Source organism: Cyanistes caeruleus, chromosome 2 (genome assembly GCF_971803275.1).
Source record: "Cyanistes caeruleus chromosome 2, bCyaCae1.hap1.1, whole genome shotgun sequence".
In the NCBI taxonomy this organism is placed as follows: Eukaryota; Metazoa; Chordata; class Aves; order Passeriformes; family Paridae; genus Cyanistes; species Cyanistes caeruleus.
In genome coordinates this window covers 75888133-75910356 of record NC_141702.1, presented here as the reverse complement: position 1 = coordinate 75910356, position 22224 = coordinate 75888133, and the positions used below count along the sequence as shown (strand labels likewise).

Genomic DNA, 22224 nt, shown 5'->3' with positions numbered 1-22224 from the left:
TACTTTTTTTCTGTATGTACTACCTATGTACTCAATACAAGTATTTTTAAACTACTTTCAACACCTTTTTAAAGTATTTATTGACATAACTAAAATTTTTTACTAGTTATATTTCTCATATATAAATTTTTGTCACTGTTTGTGTTTATGTAATAAATTACAATTTGCAGTAAGGTAAAAACCTTTCCTATTACCATATGTATTGTTCTTGATAGATTTTTTAAATCATGTTTTGACAACCTCCTTTTAATCACTTCTACTTTTGTCACTTTTTGTCACTTTTTTTAAACTTATACCTTGAAAAGCTTTTCTAGCATTACCCATTTCATAGAGTTGTAGAATGCTTTTTGGTTGGAGGGACCTTAAAGATCATCTAATTCCAACTTCCCTGCCATGTTTTAAATAAATTTCTTTAGTTAAATTTTATGCAGAGTATTCCATGGGAACAGTTGTTCTGTTTCTTCAGCGCTCTTATAATTATTGTGTTAGTCTAGTGCTGTCTGTGGTAAACTTGTCATATGTCTTACAGACTTTCATTCGGTTTTTAAAAAGTTCTTCAATGTGATTGAAACATGGCATAGTAATAAAAACAGGACTTACGTGTCTGGATGGAATGTTTACTGTAGAACTAAGTTTTGGAGTGTTTTCCTGCATGAGTACATGTTTGGTCATTCTACATCCAACTCAAGAGTTTTCAGATGTATTGGATGTGCATAATTTTCTAACACAGATGGGTAATGCTTAATTTAGGATTGTAGTTTGGTTAGCTGTGTTGTCAAATTTCTTAAGCTATGGCAATGGTTATGTATTTGGTTAAGTAGAGATTGGGGTTAAGTAGAGATCTTGTTTATGTACTGACTGGGAAGTCTTCCAATACTTAAAACTTAATTTAAAGCTGCACAATTCATCTTCAAAATGTAATTTATATCAGAGGAGTGCAATAGTTAATGTATTTAATGTTATGTATGACTAACTTGTCAATGCTGGTACTTGTCAACCAAAAATGGTTACTTTCTTAGTCTTGTGAATAAAATGCTGAAAGAACTAGGTAGGGCAGCATTTACAACAATGCTGTGTGATGGGGAGCAGTGTGTATAAAAGTGGGATTGTGTTACTGTTGTATGTGATCAGCTAAGAAAGAGTAAATTTGGAATGAGAGGCACTAGCCAGTCCTATTCAGATGGATTAGGTTCCAGTTGAAGTGATGAAAGCCGTCAGGTTGGCCTCTTATGAAATTGTACTTCAGAAATACATAAAGATATTTCTTACAAGTACTGGAATAGCTTTGACATGCAGCAGGTTAGAATTGGAAATGTTCACTTTATTAACTAGGTCAGTTATCTCTAGGTATGCTTGCTTCCTCACATTTTGGTGTTTCTTAGAGTAATAGGTAAATTCTTCAGCTGATAACCAGCGATCAGTTTGTTTAGATGTCACAGGTACAAAACTTATATTGCCTAAATACAAGTTTTTATGATTATAAAGTATTTTCATCAGTGTCTCAGTAGCAATATAGTTTTTATATATTCTTTTAATAAAGAATGCATAATATTAATGCTTCACAAGTGATCAGGTAATAATGATTAATTTTTTTTCTTCCCTTGATCTCATGAAGCAGGCTGGGTATGGTCCAGACATCTAGTGGCTTTCAGTGTAACAAGTGATCACTATGTGCCTAAACTGTAGAAGATTCAGTTTTGTGATGCAGAAATACAAGACTGTGAAAAATGGACCGAACACAGTAGGATATGCATCTTCACTTCTCAACATTTTCTGAAATACTTTATATAAGTGAACAAGTTTTGTATTTCTTCAGATTGCCTTGGTATGTTAAAATGTATGAAATTTACTTTGGCATTAGAACAATTAGTAAAAGAGAGAGAAGGCTCACATAACATGACTGTGTTAGTGAATAGATAATTACTTTTGAATGGTCATGGAAGTAAAAAAAAAAAAAAATCCCTCACTCTTCTCATATAAAAGAAGAGTACATTAACCAATGGAATGCTTTCTTGTAATTACTGACTGTGAAGGATCAGTTTGGATGGTTCCCAAAGAGTGAGAAAATAACTCTGCATGTGCTCTAGGTTGCTCTTTGAAATTAGTGAGTCTTAAGGTGCACCCTTAAATACAGGAAAGAAAACGATGCTGCTGTTTAGTTCTCAAGTGGGTTTTTTGAAGTAGTTTTTACTTCTCAGTCCTAAGAATAAGCAATTCTAAAGTATTAATTTTACAGTAAGCTTCAAAACTCACTATTTAAAAGTGTATATGCCACAAATTTGTTTAAATTAGTTTGTTTTGATTTAAAGGCTGTGAAATAGTGTCTAGCCCTTTTGTGCACTTCATGCTCTTATTGGCAGAATAGCATAGTGTGGGAATTTGATGCTGATATCCAGGTGATTCTGATATTAGTTAGGCTGTTCTGTTCCAAAGTGCTCAGGATACATTTTGAGAGAATGCCTTCTGGCTTTACTGGAGAGCTTCCCATTACATAACTTCATAGCTGTTGAATGTAAATACACTTTATTTCGTGTGCAGAAGATACCTGTGCAAAGTGGACTGCAGTTGATTATGGTGTGAAGGGAGAATGGAATTGTGTGCGGGTAGAGAAAGGTCCATTGCAGACCAGTCAATCTACATTGCTCACAAGGATCAATTTTAAAAAAAAGACAGTAAACTGAGGTAGTGTATTTTTTGTAAGAAAATACCCGCCTGAGGAACTAAAACCATGGAAGTTCTGTCTGAGCTGACAGAACTTCCATATCAATCTGATGTTTTTAAAGTGTGCCAAACAACATTGTTGTTTAAATCTCACAGAATGGATGGCTCCTTGATTTAATCTTTCTGGTGAATAGGAGTTCACACAGGTATTACTGCTGATTCTCCCACGTCTAAGATATTCAAGTTGTTTATACTTTTGGTTACCTGACAAACACTTGGATTATGCTGCTGAGTGTGGAAGGTAAAACAAACAGTCGAGAACTTTGAATAGCTCTAGAAGCTTAATGTACATTTGGCTGTGGTACTTGTAACTAAGGAAGAACTTGAGGAGCTGAAGCGAGTCCAGAGGGCAGCAGAGCTGGTGAAGGGTCTGGGGCAGAAGTCCTCCAGAGGAGGATCAGCTGAAGGAGCTAGGGGTGTTTAGCCTGGACAAAAGGAGGCTCAGGCAGGCCTTTTCACTCTACAGCTCCCTGAAAGCAGAGTGTAGCCAGGTGGGGCTTGGCTTCTTCTCCCAGGCAACCAGGGACATGACAAAAGGACATAGTTTAAGAAAAGACTGGACAAGGCATTTAGTACTGTGGTCTAGTTGATATGTTGGTGTTTGGTCACAGATTAGACTGGATCTCAGAGGGCTTTTCCAACCTAATTGGTTCTGTTATTCTGTAAGTATTTAGGGGCAACTTGCTGCTGAAGGGAAGTAGAGTGGATTTTTGAGAGGGTGGTAGTTAAGCCTGATGCAGATATGAGACACCGAATCTGCTTCAGCAGTCGTGCTGTACTGACAGACTTTCATGTTACTGCTTTCTCTTTATCAGCTAATTACTCACCTCAAGAAGCTTTCCATTTTCCAGTCCTGCTCATTTGGGTGTGGATGGGTAGTGTATGACAGTTGTGGTATTATGTTAGTTGAATACGCCAAGTAGACTGCTGAGCAGTTCTTTAAAGTATCCTCTTGGGAACATATAAACTTATTTTTATGTTCAAGATATTTAGGTTTTTGGAGCACAGTGCTGGGGTATGATGAGACAAATACAAGAACTTCATCTCAAATATGCAGCTTTTGGAGCTTACCAAAAGAATGTAGAGACTATTTAATCTTCTTTGTATTATTTTTTTTAAACAAGTGCAGATTGCCACTGGCAGCTGTAATGCAGGATTGATGGACTTTTTCAGACCTGACCTGACCTTTCTGACATATCATAATGTCAAATAACATATATGCAAATTTTAATAAGTGGAAACAAATGCATGACTTAAATTTACCAGTTTATTGTGTCTGAGTTCAGTGTCTTGCTTTAGACCAAAATTGCTGCTACATGCAAATGTGTCACAGTTTTTATCTGTTTATCAGCTGTGCTTGATACTAAGGTTGTTTTTTGGTTTTTTGGGTGGGTTTTTTTTGGTTTTTTTTGGGGTTGTTTTTGGTTTTTTTGGGTTTTTTTTTGTTTTTTTTGTTTTTTTTTTACTCTGTGTTGGTTTCTGAAGGACAGATACTATGAATCTTGTTTGCCTGATGCGTAGGCATTTCATGGCTTTAATATCGGGGTGGGAAGTGTAAATGCTTGCCAGCATTTTAAGTCGTGTACTGATGATGCATGCGGGGTACAAGTCCATGTGGCACAATATTAAAAATTACTTGGTTTTTTGCTAGCATTGCTATTTCTGCTGCATCAGCAGTAGTAGCAAACAGCACTGGTGTTAACAGTGAAGACTGATAAAATTGTGATGAATAAAACCAGCTATTTCTTTGCCAAGTAAGCATACTAAAGCTGCTAGATTAGAAAACACACGAGTTGCAATGTTCCACCAATAATAAAGCACGTTAATGCTTTCTGTTGACATTTATACAAAGCGAACAGATGAGTATGCTCTATTTGGTTTTGAAGTCAGTTTGATACAAACCTTACAACTGCCCGAAAAAGAAGGAGTTTGCAGGCTCTTCTTGCAAAAAGAAATGACTGAATTTTGACACCAAGAGTGCTGACAAATTGCTGAAAGTGCTGCCCACTTATCATTGGACTGACAGTTTAATCATCAGAAGTGTAACTGCTAGATTGGGCTCCGAGGAGCAAAAGAGAAGAACCTGTAGTTCTTCCAAAGCATTAGAAGATGAACTGAAATTTGAAATGCAAACACTTTTTTTTTTTTTTTTTTTTGGTGATACTCCTGAATGACTTGTGTGCCATTTTCTCAGTGGTGTTGTTGAGTACTTCCACATACTTCTTCATTTCTTCTGAGAGGCTGTCTATTGATCTAGTGCATTAATGGTGTGATGCCACTTTGGATTTTCTTTTAATTCTTTTATAAGAAAAGTTGTATTTAAATTTGGTACATGCTGTGTCAACAAAATTATTTTTGTGAAGGTGATGAGCCTGGCACGCTATTCATGTTGTAGTTTAAGTACATGCTCTGTGTTAGTCTTCAGAACCCGTTCAAGAGAGATTATAATTCACTGGTCTTCAGAGATTATAAGTAAGAGCAGAATATAACAGTTTCCTACTTTTTGTGCTTTTTTCTCTCCATTATTGTATTTTCCATATTTTTTGCAATATTATTTGATGCTGATTGGCACACTGTTGTATTATATGAAACTAACTGGTATCTAGTTGCAGTTGTCTAATTAATGGGTAATGCTTTAATGGCACATGGAATTGGTTGCCTGCCTGTATAAATCATGGACCTCTATTCAGTGTATTTGGATCCTACAAAGTGGTAATTTTATGTCTGTTATGTTAGTGCCTGTAAGTGTTATTATTAGTGTGTTTTTTTTCTAGTTTAGGGACTTACCTGATTGCAAAAGAATTAGAAAAAATTTTTTTGTTGCTTAAAAGTAACTCTAAAATGCCTAAAGTGCTGATCTAGCAGCAGTTGTGTGCAACAAAAACCCTTTGTAAAAATATTAACTTATTGCACACATTTTGTTGCATTTAAAAAAATTGCTCTGCATAGTAGTGAAGAATGAGAAGGTACTTGATTCAGTTAGTTCCTCACTTGCCCCCTCAGTGCAATGCATGCTAATCACATGCCTTTGAGTGGACTCGCTGAAGTGGTCTCTGATAGTTGTTAGAATTTTTCACTTTTTGCAAAAAGCTATTGTAGAAATGCTGAAGGTGTTATTCATGCTTCAGTTTAGTGTCATAGTCTGTAAGAAAAAAATTAGAAGAATTACTTTTGCCTGTCAAAATACATAAAATTATGCTGCCTGTAAAAAATCTGGTGTCATTCGTATTTGGGGGATAACTTGATTTCTCTGAGAAAGTAGAAAACTGAAACTGATGTTCTATACATCAATGAGATCCAAGTACCATGTAGATTTTGAGCTATATGAACATAACAATTTTTCTTACCGTAACTCTTAAACGTTTAACTTAAAACATTTGCTCCTAACTTAACTATTTTTTCATATGGAAAGCAGCTTGTTCTTGAGAATCTTGGAAAGCCTGGTGCTCCACTTGGTTAAGGAAGCATGCCTGCTGGTGTTAGAAGATGATTAGTGTTTTGATGAATTCTGTGTCTCTTGATGATTTTGACTACTGGCTTGTTCCACCCCCACTTGCTGTGTATTGAAAAACAATGGATGAAGTTAAGGTGCTCTTCTGTTAGTTTCAAAACAGGAATTCTGTGTTCATTGATGACTTAACATTGTCTTAGGAAAGCAATATGAGCTGAAAGTTGCATCAGTTTAACTGTTTAAAAGGATGTAGCTAAATTGGAGTATCAGAAGATTTGTTTCAGTTCTTCAAATTCTTAGTTCTAGTTTAAACAACGGTGAGGAATGATCAATTTAAAAACAGTAAGTCTGCTGCCCTTCCAAAAGATAAAACTTCATAATTTAGAGGAAGCTTTTGTTGTGAGAAATAGTAAAGATGTGGCCACTGGTGATGAAAGTGGTTTGCAAAGTGGTGTGACAGGAAGGATTTGAATCTTTTTTCAGTGATTTCCTACTTTGAATATTCTTGCAGAATAGTTTATGTAAACCCATTTTACACTGCAACCCAGAAGTCTTAAACACATATGCAGAATCTTACTTCTTCTGAAGGAATAATTGACAACTCAAAATTAATAACTTCTTGATGGTGTTTAATGTGATGACAAACACTCACATGAACGTTGTTCTTTGTGTGTTCAAGGGGGAAGAAGACTTTAATGAAGAAATCAAACCAGTACCTATCTGTAGACAGATGTAAGCAGTATAAAGAGTATATCCTGCTTCAAAACGTACCTTAGAAAGGGATTAGATTGAAAAATATGCTTTGTAGATAAAGGAAACAAAAGATTGTTACTTGTATAGTTTTAGGGACAGAGGAAGAAAAATGTCCCCTGGACCAGAATGCATGTCATGGCTAACTAGGTCATGCCGTATTACGGTGGAACAAGATAAAGATATTGAAACCAGTTTGTCTTTTCTTTTGAATTTATTTTTCCACTACCCTGCTATAAGCAAGATACATTTGTCATTTACTTCTAAACTTACTACTTAGAATGGTATATACCAGGGTATTGTTAAAGGTGAATATTGTAGATTTTAAAATTATTTATGAGTTTCTGCTTTTACCTACAGTAGAGATAGGTACTTATATCCTTTCAGAAACCTATTAATGCACTAGCAGAACTCACAGGTTTTAGAGATACGGGGAAGCTGCTGTATGCTTTTCTTATTTTTTTTTTTTCCAGTCATATCTACTATTATAATTAAGTATCTCTACTTACTAACACTCTTTTAAATCCCTAGAGTGTTATACAACATAATTACCACTGCAGCATTAAGGTAGAGGTAAAGTACTTAGAATTGTACTTAGATGTTCACTTTGAAAATAAGCTTTCCTTATTTTTGAATCAGTTGACTTTCTGTGAGAGGGAAGAATCTGTAACAAACTGTAAATGAGAAGGAGCTAAAGCTTTACAAATGAACTTGAAAAGTGTGATTTCATGAGAGACTTATCAAATAAGCTTTTAGGCAAGGGAAGACCTACTTGGTAGTGAGTAAGAAATGTGAAATAAATCTAAATAGAAGACTGTTTACTTGACTTTTTTTTTTTTTTTTAAGATATGTGAATTCAATCCTAAGAAATAAAAAGGTGTGCTTGGAGGATTTGACTTTCCTACTTGAGCACCACTCCTCAGATTTTTAGGTATTTTAATGTATTTCAGAACAGAAAAAAAATGGTACTAGGGCTTGAGAGAGCAGAACTTTTCTCTTACATGCTGTAGGTGATGCTTTCTGAGACCTTATTAACTCCTGGTAAACTTGAGGGAGGTGCTGAAAATACAGTACCACGTAATTCTGTTGATACATGTAACTGCCTTAAGTGAGTGGCAAAGCTGCAAGATACTCAATCGGCTAGGGTCTTGAATTGGGTGTGATGGAGAAGACCATAAAAGAAAAGGTGTTGCCATCAAAATTCAATACTTCGTATGGAGTCTTGTTGAGGCACCAGAGGTGAGATTAAGCAAGAGGCAGGTATGTCAGGAAAGGGTTATTAGTCATAAAATAAAAAAAGTAATCTTGCAGATGTGTAGGAGGATTCAGCAGAATCTGAAAAAACCTAGGAGGCATATCAAGCAGATAACTTCATGATTGTGCATTTGAGAGAATGCTTGTGATTGGCTGCACTAATACCTTAGGATGGTTGTACTCCATCTAACTACAGTTAGGAGTGAGAGACAATGGGTGAAATAGAGACTTGATCTAATAATTTTGTAATTTAAGCTGTAGTCTTTGAGTTCTGTCAAGAAAAGTGGAAAGAGAGTATCACAGATAATATGTTGAAGTGGAGTTTGGAGACTGGAACAGCAGCTAAAAAAGCAGGGAATACAAGTCTGTTATTTCATCTGTTGCTTCTGAATGTTTCTTCTGAGGTCTTGGAGAAAGTCTCTTTGACAAGAGAGAGGGTAAAATGCCAAGAGGCAGAAGAAATGGTGGCACTTGAGGAGGAAGTGATTCTGCTGATTGCTGTAGCTGTCTGTCCCTGTACTGATGCTTGTTAGCCATTGCTGCTGGCTTGAATGTAGAGAGAGAAAATACAAACTTACACATGCAAAGAAAACTAGAGTTCACGTGTCTGGTCCCATAGCGAAGTTTTCTACTCACTGAGTTGGTAGATGTCTTCATTCTCTTTAAAGTTTGAGGTGCGATAGATAGCTTAGGTTTCACACAAGCTCAAATTGAGGGGTAGTCCTGAAGAAGCTCTCATACTGTCTTTGTGTGTTCTGAATGTTTGGTTTCCAACTGTCATGAATGAGGCATAGGATTATTTGCAAAGAAAAGATTCAAATAAGTGTTTGTTTTCTTCTGTGAAGACTATGATATCCAATGTTAGTGATTATATTCTGCATGAAAGATAGATTTTAAAAGGAGAATTTAGGTGTGGCTACTCAGTAGCTGCCAGCTATAAATAAAAATGACTGTGTTGCTGCTTAGGCTTCAATACTTCTGCATACTGTCTAGCTTGTCTCGGTGTAGTGTATATTAATGGAAAATCTGAAGAGAATGAAAAGGAAAGAAGTGTGCCAAAAGATAGTATTTGTTCAAAGAGATGTGCTAAAGAATTTCTTCATATACTGGAGCCAGTATAAATACTGCTTGTAGTTCCGAGGAATTTGTGCTCATTGCCAAAATTGTGTGTAGAAGGAGATGAGTATTTTTTCCTTCAGCTGTGATTATATGGTGACAAAATTTGTGTTCCCCATTACAAACAGGTGTTTTGTACTAAATCATGATACAGTACACATGACTGTGTCAGTTTCCAGCAGTGAAACAACTTGTTCCTGAATATGTGTTTCAGAGAGGTCTCCTTCCTGATGCTTTCCCCCACCCCACAGCTTTTCAGGTGGTGGAATCTCAGCTATTAATCATTTGCCAGAGAAGAAACTGATTATGAAACAGAGGTTACATTAATCTCTTGTCTCCTGCTAGAGTTTCAAGTGATGACTTCTTTCTGTGGCTTCCTGTATTTAGATGAAAGCATAAGATTTCTGTTTTCAGTGTCATGTTTAATTCTGAAGGTTTTGAAAGCAGTTGTTGCAATTCTATGTAAAAGACTGGAATTACTGATAACTGGCTTTGTTACAGCCCATGCTATTGTAAGTCTTTAATGCTTTGGGAACAGTCTGTTGCTATGTTAGTTTTTGGTTTGAAACTTAGTTAATACATTCATTTTAAGTAATTCTTCAGTGATATTGAAATAATCTCATTGATAACATTTTTACACTATTTTGGACTCCATAAATTTTGAAATGTGGAATTTCTGATTCTTATAGTAGCAATTTAAACATCATGTTTAACAGATTTAGATGTAAAATGTAACTTCTTGTTAAATGTCTTTTTTGGTTAAACAAAAGAAAGCTTTGTGTTCATTCTCAGACTCTTACAGCTTAGTGATGCTAATGTAGATTTGAATCAAATTACCCATTTTTAACTACCTTGTTTATCACTTCTAAACTACATCTTCCAAGTAAATACTGCAAGGTGGGAGTAACACAGGTGTAAATGGTAGAAACAGTACTTTTAAGTTCACCCTTGACATTCCCTGGTGTTGTTGAGGGGCTTTTCATTACTTTGATTTGAAGTAGTAGGGCTTCTGGGTGCACAGAGAGAGCTTGCCCAGGTCTCTGATACCACACTGCACTTTGTTTTTGTTCATTATCTCTTTGGGGGTAGTAAGTAGAACAATATCTACCGGTTTGTTGTCATACCATGTGCTCATGAACTGTGCTATTAAGTTGTCCTATTTCCCATTGCTGAAAGATGCTCCATTTAATTTCCCAGTGCTGTAGTTAATCCCATAACTAGCAAAAGTACTGTATAGATGCATTTTTCTATTTTTTATTAGGTTTATTTCTATTTTTTATTGTTAGGTACAGATTTCTAATTTTTTTTTTCTTTCTAGCTGCTTTATTATTTAGAAAAACATGAAAGAACTGTTCTATACACCTTTAAAATGAAGTGAGCAATCTTGTAAGTGTTCTGAGGAGGTGCACATAATTTTTGCTTCAATAGCTGAATTCCATAAACAGGATGAGTAGGTAGCAAATTTACAGACATGAGAGACATTTAAGGATGGGTGCTGCAATGTAAAAAAAAACCAACAAAACAAAACACACTGAAAACCCCCAAACAAAACAGAAGAAAAATAAACAAAACCAGAGTAGATCTTTCAGCTGCTATGATGTTCATGAGAAGAGGAAGAAAATGGCATTAAGATTTGGGAAATAATAGAAAGAGAAAATTGACATGTTAGATTGTAATCTGTTACTGTATTTAATGCCTAATATACGTTTTTCCCCCCACAGAAATTAGCAGAGTACGGAAAGACATGTATAACGACACATTAAATGGTAGTACGGAGAAGAGAAGTGCAGAATTACCAGATGCTGTGGGACCTATTGTACAGTTACAAGAGAAACTATATGTGCCTGTAAAAGAATATCCAGATGTAAGTATATCTTTTTAGTCCCTAAATTATGTTTTGATCTTTGTGATCGTCTTTAAATATAAATTTCATGTGATGCTACCCTTGGATCATGATGAGTTGCTTTGGATACTAGGGAATCGGTGTATGTTCCACTTAGCTTGATTTGCAGTGAGTGTGAGTGGAAGAAGGTTGTGTTAAATGCCAAACTAGTATGGATTGCTAAACCATAGATGTAAGATCCTAATTATCTTGTTCATTTGGTATTGTCCGTCCTGAGACACTTGTGAAGTGAATTTGAGGAGGAAAGTAGTTCTTGGGATAGTGTTTTTTTTTCCTCTTGGTGTGTCTCTAAAAGTCAGCTGCAGAATGCTTAGGAGCCCTTCAGAGACATTTTGGAGACTGAACTTAGTCTCAATTACTGTTTGTCCCACACCTGTGTAACCAGTTCTGTTGCTTATAGAAGTGTCTTTATCTCAGGGTTGGTTGTCCTGTCCTCTCCTCTTTCCCCACCCTGCTTAAGCAAAACTCTTTGCTTGCCTGTCAATATTGTGGTCTCCATGGGGTGTTCACTGTACACTTACCTTCTGAGGGAGAATGGTTTCATTTAATTAGAACTGTTTTGAATTCATCTGGTCTGAAGCGTTTCTAAAAACTACCTAGGAAAAACAGTCCTTTCAAAATCTACCCTGACTACCCCAACCGCTTTCATTGATCAGTGACAAAATAAGAAACCGTGTTACTCCTCCCTAACAGAATTTGCAGGTTCTGTTTCAGTAGAGGAGTGCAGGGTGCAATTAAGGGATTTGTACATTAAAGTGATAAAAAGTGAAAGAAAGTACAGAACAGCAAAAATGGAAGTAACACTTGTGTATTTCTGTGGCTTTTCTTTGTATGCTTAATTTAATTAAGCTCTCCAAATGAGGTTTTATTATTTCAGTGCTGCTTAGAACATACAGGCCTCTAAGTAAACCTCTCTGTGCCATGCTCCATTAAGAAAATTGAGTGCAAGTCCTTATTTTCAGAACAGAATACTTAGACAAATGCCTTCTCTCCCATTCCAGCTTTTCAGGTTTTTTACTTTGGGGTTAAAATATGTCTACTGGGAAAAGTGTTCAAGGAATTTGCACTGGCACTAAGTGCAACACATCTCTTTTCCCTTGTATTGCATTTTTCTTCCACATTAAACATATATGTGTCTGTGTACATTTGTGTACATGCATACGTGTCCCTACACCAAAAACAGTAATTCTTTTGAAACTTCTCAGAATGACAGGTTTTTAAGAGGAATTTTCCAACGCAATTGTTACACAAAACCATGGAAGTAGCTCTGGACTTAATACCTCCATAAATCTTGGACTTATATTGCTTAATGGCTTTTAAAAACATTTCTTAGTTACTGAAATCTGTTTCATAACTTGACAATGTATTCTTTGTGAAGAGTTCCCTTAGTTATTTTGTTGTAGTTTTCACAGAACTCGATGCTTGCTGTGTAAGGATTATGAGTAAGAAAAAAGGTCTTGGATTTCCCTTTACTATTAAGCTGCCATTCTAGAAATCAGTGTTTTAGTAGGTTAGCTCTTCACTGCCAGTTAGTTATCAGATATAATGTAAATAAACAGGAGTTTGTCTCTAGTTACTGACAAAGTAATGATTTCACTAGCTACTGCTAGCTCTTTGCTTTGAGAAGAACTGCCTTGAAGTGGTCACTAATTTATTTTAATAAACTCTTAGGCATTCAGAAGTTGGAGAAGCTTGTGATTTGTATACATGTGACCCAGAATAAAAAGGCTGTTGGTTCTTGTGAGATGATGTGAAGTGTGTACTAGAAAATGTGATGCTTTTGCTGCTCTGGTGGGACCTGGCAGTTCAAGCTTCACTGGGGAGCCAAGCCCGGTGTCTTAGTGTTCATTGCTGCTTGGAATGGGAGCAGAACAACCTCAATAACTGGTTAATCAACTAGAATATACCACTACATACAAATAAAAAGCTGTGATTTGGTATGTGGGCCATTTCTAAAATCTTTCTGCAAGTTAGAAATTAAGTAACCTGCTTTGAATTCAGGCTAACACAGTATTCAAAAGGTCTGGAGCACAATGATTCCAACCTGTTAAAAAAAAAAAGTAATACTTGTATACAAATAATACTTAAAGGTAATACTTGTAATTATTAATTTCACCTCTAAAGGTAAATTTGTGTGTAAGGATAGAAATTGTTACCTGTGAGAATTTTCACAACGGTATATGAAATTTCTTATTCATATTCAGCAATTAATTTAGTTGTTCCTAGATTTAGGAGAGACATGCTGTATAGACTATGAGAGTGAGTTTCCCAGATAAATCTAGTTGATTCTTTCTGTTGCCATAATTTTCTTCCAACTGACAGTCTTGTATACATTATTACGAAGATATAAAGTTGGATAAACCTGAAGTTGCTCAGAGAAGAGTGACCAGAAACTGGCTTTCTGAATTATACTTAATAATATTTTTAGAAATGAAAAAATAATCAGTAAAATGTTAGTGTGTTTTAATAAACTTTTGTTTTGGTAAATATTTTTGACTTAGAATTTTGAGCATATTGGTTAGTTGACTGTAGTAATACTGGATAGTATTACAGTGCTATTTTGTGCACAGAATCCTCAGTTACTTGTGAGGCATAAAAATAGTGGTTTACCATAAGTTTAAACAAACATCCTTTATATAGGTGTATATATAAACATACACAAAAGATGAAACAGTAAATTTTCATAGGCTGCATCACTTTGATATTGCTGTTTTACTATCCTTTGGTTAGCCACAGAAAGTAGAGTATATAAAGTTAAAGGCTAAAATAAATATATAAAATCCCCTGAAGGCTTCTAATTTGTTTTTCTAATACTCGTACATATTGCGTATTTTTAATCTAATATTTATTTGAAGGCCCTAGTTGATGTAAGGTTTAGCTTGCCAAAAAATTAATTGACCGAAACAGCCTGTAGTTTTTAAATGCTGACTGTGCAGAGTCTGAATTTCTACTTCTGTACTAGCAAGTGGAATATATGCAAAAATCTTGCTACGGAAGAATTAATTTTCTTTGGTGTGTTGTATTAATGAGGAGAATTTTTCCATTATGTAGTCACAGGCTGATAAATTGTGTTAACTTTGGGACGGTCTCCTTTGTGGCACTTTTTTTTCATAGTAAGTTACTGTTTTGCAATTGGGTCTATTTGTATTGTTTTTCTTCTAGCACCCTTGAAAAGGTGTTTAATCTTCATAGAAATTTTAGTATTAAAACTGAGATTTGAGATATTTAACTTTTCTGAGCCGTGTGTATATGCGCCTGAAACTTGAGAGAGAACTTGTGCGAAAGGCAGCCAAGAAATGAAATTCTGTTAATTGTCCGTATTTGGCCCTTAAGTTAAAAGTGAGTTCTCTACAGTGTAATATTTATACGCTCATATAAGTCTTTACATTTGTCTATATGTTTTGAAGGCATTTCCAATTCATGGTGAAATAACTTGCATCTGAATTTTTAAAAGAAAGAAGGAAAGATGTCAGAAAAAATTGTTGATCTCCTCTTAAGAAGCAGAAGAATGGAGGATAGGCTGTTGTTTGTGAGTGAATAGTTAATAGTCTTTAGCATTTCTTATGCTTCAGATAAATGATTAATTTTCTTGAATTTCCCTAAAGAGCTGAGACTAAACTTTCTGCCTGATATCAATTTAAACAGTTTTTGGAATTAGTACCTATAAATGTTGAACTGAATAAATGTTTCTTCTATTATAATAATGGCTTTATTATTAATAAGTAGCCTGTTATCTCTGATTAATGTGAAATTCTCTGTTGGAACTCTTCTGTGCCTCTTCAGTAAAAATGTAAGAACTCAGTAATTATCGCATCTAAAGTAGCATGTCCTTTGAGTATACTGAAGCTCAAAGGCCAGCAGTGATAAACAGCTTGTGCGTACTTTCTGACCATTTTAGTTAAAACTGTTTAATTAGTACAACACAATGATGAACACAGGGACTCGTTTTACTATGGGGAACTTACTTACAAAGTGTTTAAATCCTTTTTCAATTTGTAATATCAGAGTTTAATAGCATCCCTAATATGGATTAGGAAAATGATAACATCTTCTTTTTATTGTTCTGATTCTTTTACTTAAGCTTTTCATTCCCTAGTGGTAAACAGGGTAGGAGACTAAAAGACTTAGCCTTGTTTACCTTTGCAGTTTGAAGGAAAGAGAGAACATAACTGGTCTCTGTACATAAACTTGGGATAGAGAATGATGGCAGGGCTGCAGGAAGATTTGGAAAATGGTCAGCTACTGATGGAAGTACAAATGTATATGAAATAACTAAAGTAGTTTGATTACTAATTTTCAGTCTTAGTGGGGTCATTAGAAAAACATTGTAGTAGAAGTAATGGGAGCAAAAAATTTAATTTTTATTTTGAACTCTATATATATTCATGAGAGGCTTTATGTGCTTTGGTTGCACATGGTAAGGGAATGGATTGAGAAAGGGCCCCTTTGTTTAGGTGCTGTTAAAATGGAGACTTGTCCTAATATCTGTATGAAGATTTTTTTTACCCTTCATATCTAATCTTTTATTAGATATTCTTCTATTACTGACCAGCTAAATCACCTTTTGATTTTTTTTTTTTTAGTTTTTTTTGTTTTTTTTTTTTAGTTTTTGAACTGTGCTAAACACTCAGTAACTGGTTTGGGAGATTTGGGAGTTGTGTTAGGTTTGTGGGTGGGTTTTTTTTTGGTTTGGTTTTTTTTTGGGGTGAGTGTTTTGGTTTGGGGGTTTTTTTTGGTGCAGTGTGGCAGACTTTGTCATAATTTTATAAATAAGTTGATAAAACCTCCAGACCATGTTGTACTTGGAAGCAAAAGGATGAAAGACAGTCTAGAATACACTGGTATTTAAAATCCTGTCCTTTAGTCCCTTACAGTAATCTTGCAGGCTGAGCATCATCTCAGCATTACCAATTAACTTGGTCCATGTCTCAATTATTTTTTCTCTTTTAAACTCTTCAAGAATTTAGTGCAATTAAGTTAGGTGATTACCGTGTCATTTATCTGTTAATGATGTTATTCCAATTTTATTCTTACTAATTTTGCTCTTTGCAGATCCTGTGGTCTTTGTGTGTGTAAATAAAAAGAAAAGGAAGGTAGGATGGAAATAAGACAAGTAAAGTAAGAGCTTAGTTAGTTGCATTTGCTTTGGCAATGTTCCCCTTCATATTTTCAAAGTAAATTTGGAAATCTGGAAGGAGAAATGAGTTGCATCTGGTAGTACTAGGAAAGTTAAGCATATTTGTTAGGACATCATGTTTTTATGTTGATGCTTGGTACTTGATTAGTAACTTCTTCAAATTAGCATCATAATATTAAGCGCGTAGTTTTATAGGCATGTTTTGTATGCATGTTTACATGCCATGTCCAGCATGTATATGACACTTCATGCAGCAAGCAGTGGAATTTTTTTATTCTTTAATCAGTATACAAGTCCAGCTTGTAAGGGTAGGAATCCCTGAATCTGACATCAACAGCCAGTGCTAGACACTTGGTTGCCTCTCTTCACCATGTATTAAGAGGACTGCACTCTATAATACATTTATAAGCGCTAAAGAAGAATTGTAGTCTAGAAAATTAGTCTAAATAGTCAGTTTGGAGATACCTGTTACTTTTCTTTAGATGAAACAACTAAAATTATTCTAATACATTAATTTCTGAAAAATGTTTAACTGTGGGAATTACAAAATTTGAGGTTGGAAAGGAAGGAAAAGTTTTTTGAAATAGGTCAAGCAGTCAACATCCATCATTGTTGCGTTCCAGGGCTGCAGGATCATTTCCAGGGAGGCTACAGTTACCAGGAACAGGCATGGAACACCAACGAGGTGGGATTCTGTTCATGAAACCATTTAGTCAACACAGGAACAAACACAGAGACAGAGAGCCCCAGCAGAGGCAGGGTGATGGGTTTAGAGAGACAGAACCAGGGTGGAGTTCAGGGTCAGGGACCACTAGGAACAGAGCAAGGGAAAAACCCCAGGGGCTCAAACCCAATTGGAACACCCTGGGCTGCTGCCCCACCAGGGGTCTGGGATGGGGCAACTCTTCCCAGGCACACAGGACCCATCCCTTGAGGCAAAGGGTGGAATTCCCTCTTGCCCACACCTCTCCCTTTAACAATGCTTATCTGAAACTAAATCTTCACCTCTCCAGGCGGGGGCACCTCACACATTGGTTTTTTGATTGGTTTTGCTCCTGTAGTGCCTTTCATTATGGCTCATCTCATTTTCTATGCAGAGTCAGGCTTTCAGTGGGCAATCTGATCAGACCTGCTTCTTAGAACACTTTCCCATTTTGAATTCCGCACTTTATGTGCATATGTTTCTTTCTTTATTTCCTTACAGAAATATTTGGGTGCATGGTTTCAGTTCATTATGTACTACAACTCTGGTGTCAGCTTGTGCTTGCTCTTGCTGAACTGTTTTTCCTCAGAACTTTGTGTAGTAGCTCTTGCAAGACTTAAGTCTTGTAGAGCTGGGTGCAAATACAAGTAATGAAAGGTCAGCTGTGCAGCAGAGATTTGTGGCATACTGATTTTGTTTTACACTGGTTTTTTTTTTCAGTCTCTTCTTTGTAATGTTTATTTTAGGAGAGAAGGGTTTTATACAGAGATGAGGAACTGCTTCAGCATGATATTTTTACTTGCTTTTGTGAGGTCAGGTATGCTTGGGTACACCTGCTGAGCTTGTTGGTGGTTTTTTGTGAATTAATGTCTTGTACTTTAACTAGGATTGGGGTCTGCAGTAAACATGGAAACACATTGTGTAAATGCTGAGACAATACTTAACAGTAAGCTAGAACTTACATTTAAAACACATAGGTGAATTTGCAAATCACTGTTTAGACATCAGAATCCTTAATAGTTTTACTTTATTACTCAAAATCAGGAACAGATCTTCCTTTTGCTTTAGAGAGTGGAAACAGACTCCTGAAGGATATGGGATTTGAAAAGCACAGTGTTTTAAGCAAGGAGGAAATACAGAGAGAAAAACCCTTTATTTAGGATTATGTTTTTTTTCCCCCACTGATTAGTTGACAAAAGGAGAACTATAGCACTAAACTGTAGTACTTTTCACAGAAACTTAACCTGGTAGTTATAATACCATGTCTTCAGCCTCTCCCTCTGCAGTGGTCAGTCAGCTTTTGTCACATATATTAGATTTTTCTTCCTTTTTAGTAGCTCTGTAGTTTAGGTACTACTGTTTGTATAGTCATATTTTTTATGGAGCTGCTCTTGCAAAAGTAATTCGATGCTTTCCAGTCAGAGAACAGCAGGAGTTTGGTAACTTCATAGGGGTAGATCAGTGAAATGCGAGTCTTAGGTAATTGCACTTGCTCTGTGTTTTGCCAGGATAAAATGGCACCAAGACCCATCTAGAACTGCTATTTAATGTAGTTTTGAGTTCCAGTCAGAATATCAGCTTTTTTTGTATCTCTTCTAAATCATATGCTTAGGTAAAAATCAATTTACATGCCCTCAGTGGTAGAAGGTCTATTGTTTGTTACTAGAGTAAGTCTGCCCACAAACCTTAGAGGTATATATTAATTTAAAAAAAAAAAAAAAGAAAAAAAGAAAAAGTTGCCTTTTAGCAACATAATTGAGTTTTTTAAAACAGGTGAGCTGTTTTGAGATTATGCTATTTTTGAAGTTACTAACACATTTTAAAATGTACATCACTTGTCAAGGAAAAGTTTTCAGTGTAATGCATAGCATTCATTTGGGATCTGAATTTTTTCCATATTTCAAAAGAACAGATTATTTTGCTCCTTGTACGTGTCTCATTGGTGTTGGTCACTTGGTTCTCTTAAGTCTAAGTTTCCTTGAGAGGAAGATTGTACACAAATCCACCTTTGGGAATAAACTTTACTTTTAGGCATTTCTTTCCATTTTTCATTTTTTGTTTCATTACTTGAGAACTGTCGTTTATGTGTCTTGGTTTGGAATGTTGGATTTAAATAGCACAAAAGCTGTGTCAATAGGTATCTCTGCATAGGAGATTTTAGGTTTCTGTAGCTAATAGATAATTTCATCAATTGTAGTATGGATCTACGAAATTAGTCTCTGCTATATTTTAATGCTAGTAGGTAAACTAGTTGGACCCTGTTGTTTAATTTCAGTCACTTTGGCATAATATTAATTCTTAGTTCTGAGCTTTTATGTTTCTTTTCTCTTTAAGAGCAGTGTGTGTAGTAGTGAAGACGCTGATTCCTTTTGAAATTTGCTGCACTACTTTGAGTGAATTCTTCTTTCCAATGCATTTAGTACTTTAAGAAAAATAATTTTGCTTGATGAGCAGCCAGTTACTTTTTACTCTTTATTTGCACTCTGTTGTCTCTTATTTTATAGTATAGCATTTCCCCTCTTCAGGAAGGCTCATGCACCTGTCTTAATCGTGTACATTCATCCACCCAACACTTCAGTTGCTGAGGTTGATTAATGCTTTTTCAGAAGGTTTCTGTCTCTTTAGAGTACTGATGTAAGCCTGATCAGTCTCTCTCAGCTGTGTGGTTTATAAACACTCAGAGCATACTGACCAAAAAATTCGAGTTTGTTCTAGTTGCAGACATTGTGATCTCTGGTGTCAGAGGATGCTGAGGGCTCTGCCCTGTGTTCAGTGGTACAGGGACTGCTTGTTTGGGGAAGATTATTAATTAAATTGTGATTTAAAGTTGTCTTAAATATGCAGCAGTTTGCAGATTATTTTTTTTCTCTGTGAAGTACAGATGGTCTAAAGATGTGAATGGTGCATTAAATACGTATCTCGGTACTGCTGTTCCATCTGGAAATGACCCATTGTTATATTGCTGATGTATTTAAGTACCAATGATAATGAATATATTATTCAAATCAACATCTTAATTGTCTGGGTCTTAATATTTAACCTAATTGTTTGAGTTTTATAATTTGAACTTGTTAATTTGATCACCATTTTTTAAAAAGTTAGTATCACTTGCATTAAAAATAGAGGAAAGTTGATGTCTTTCAACACAAATACTCAAATAGTGCATCTTGGGCTTCAATGTCATTAGATTCTTTCAAATTATTCTAGCCACAATAATATTTTGCATATCTCTTTTACTTCTGCAAGTGCAAATGTTGCCCTTAAGACTTGAGAAGTTGTAAACAGTGGCCTTTGAGTCTTTTTGAAGGACTCCACTTTTTTCTGTGAGTCAGCTGACGGACAAGCTAAAACAAGAGAGACCTGAAACTCTGGTTTTGTAACATAGATAGGGCTGGAATATATATATCTCTAAATCTCAAGTCACTACAGACAGGTAGGCTGACACGTAAACCTGAAGTACATTTCAAAGCCTCATGTTATAAGTTTCTTCTGCTGTTTCTCCCGTGATAAGTAAGAGGTAGTTCTTCTTCTGTTGCAGTGTCTGCAGTGATGTTGGTTATCACAGAGCTGTAAGAAGTGGTAGTGCCCATCTCCTTACTTTCAAATCCCAGAGTAAAAGGCAAAAGTTAGTAGAAATGAAACCTGACTGTAGCAATTGTTAAGCTGCTCTTTCAGTAGTGTTGTAATTGTAGATATTCAGGATAATAGATTCAGTATGATTTGATATCTAAAGGTGCTACTATTCCTGTATTACTGGGCTGTAATACTGCTGCTCTTAGTGCTTGATGCTGGCTGAAGCACGTAACTCTGTAGTGCTTATGTTGTGGGGCTTGTACCCTTAAATGCTCACAACAAGGTGGGCTTTTTAAGGTGTTTCAGGTGCTTTTCAGTTTTCACTCATTTGTCTTTTTATGTATTCCCTTCTTACAGTTAGAACATAGACTTAAGGTTTGCTGAGAGGTTTTAACAGAAGTCATTTAGAGCAAACAAGGCAGATTAGACTGTAAAAAACTACAGGAAATACTGAGTGCTATACTTAGACTGTCTTCTGTGTTTCTGACCTGTTCTGCAGATTTAGGTTTGAAATGTGCAAGTTTGCCTATTATGGCAGCTGTAAATATATAGAGAAATCTTTTTGTAACAATGTTTCCAGAAGGTGAATAGAAATACTACTTTAATTTTTCACTTCATTATGGTCAACACTGAGAAATCTCTTTCTTTGGAAAAGAAATTTCTTTTTTTTTTTTTTTTAGAAGAAATATTTGTGCAACAGCAAATAGGCATTAAGAGTTTCTAATCTTACTTTATTTTACATTTGAAGTATATCACTTAAAGTCTGTAGTAGAATGAGAAATTATACCAGTTAGATAATTCCACTGGGTTTTGTTCTAAATTTTGGAAGGGGAATTGCTTTTGTTTTGATGAAACAATTTAAAATTACTTTCTCTGATACGTTACAGTATTTTCATGAAATTCTAGACCTGGTTTGGTAAATAAAGCCCTAATGAATGTGAAGTAGGATAAACTGTGTACAAAGCTGTGACTGAGCATGATGTTTATTTAGAAAGTGAGGTTTTTTAGTTCTGTGTGTGAAATACTGCAAGTATTTTCAATATATTTAAGGATAGAAATAAGTACTTCAGAATTTGATGTGTCTTAAATGAGGTAAGAATTCTGATTCACCTTCCCCTAAGAATTCATAAAATTCAGTTCATTTTACTATAGAGCTCCTAGTCTATGAATGAGACTGCAGTTGTGTTACCAATTCTCAAGTGTGTGTAAAAGGAGCAAAGCAAAAATTATCTATATATTGGTTCTGATTATAAATTACAATTTAGTCAGCTAAATTAAGCAGTTAAAATCAGCCACGTGAATGAAAAGCATGTTTATGTTTAGGAATGGTAAACACCTTACTTTCTTACTCACTTCAGAAGCTTGATAAAATGCATTTTTTCCAAAAATACCTTGCTTGACTATGGAAACTTTCATCACAGCTGTAATTAGTAAGGCCTATCTTTATCCACAAAACAATAGTATGCATCTTTATCATGGGGTTTAGTTGCTTGGTGAGATGTTTTACTAATCTATTTTTAACTTTGCTTATGAAAGAGTGCTATTATGGAGGAAAAAATAGTAATTGCTATTTATATAGTACTGCGTTGAAGTCTTCTGATTTGGAAGTGTGCAAT

At 35.4% G+C, this 22224-nt stretch overlaps 1 protein-coding gene across 17 annotated transcripts in view; it reads left to right on the top strand.

The window, feature by feature from the left end:
• QKI (QKI, KH domain containing RNA binding) overlaps positions 1-22224 on the top strand; it is a 146264-nt gene that overhangs the window by 25822 nt on the left and 98218 nt on the right. For all 17 annotated transcript variants that reach the window (XR_015283476.1, XR_015283474.1, XR_002863292.2 and 14 more), the window contains exon 2: positions 11014-11156. Coding sequence is in view for 13 of the 17 variants with exons in the window: in XM_086877970.1 (XP_086734096.1) it covers positions 11014-11156 (143 nt within the window). In the remaining 4 variants the exon portion in view is untranslated. The remainder of the gene's footprint in view (positions 1-11013; positions 11157-22224) is intronic.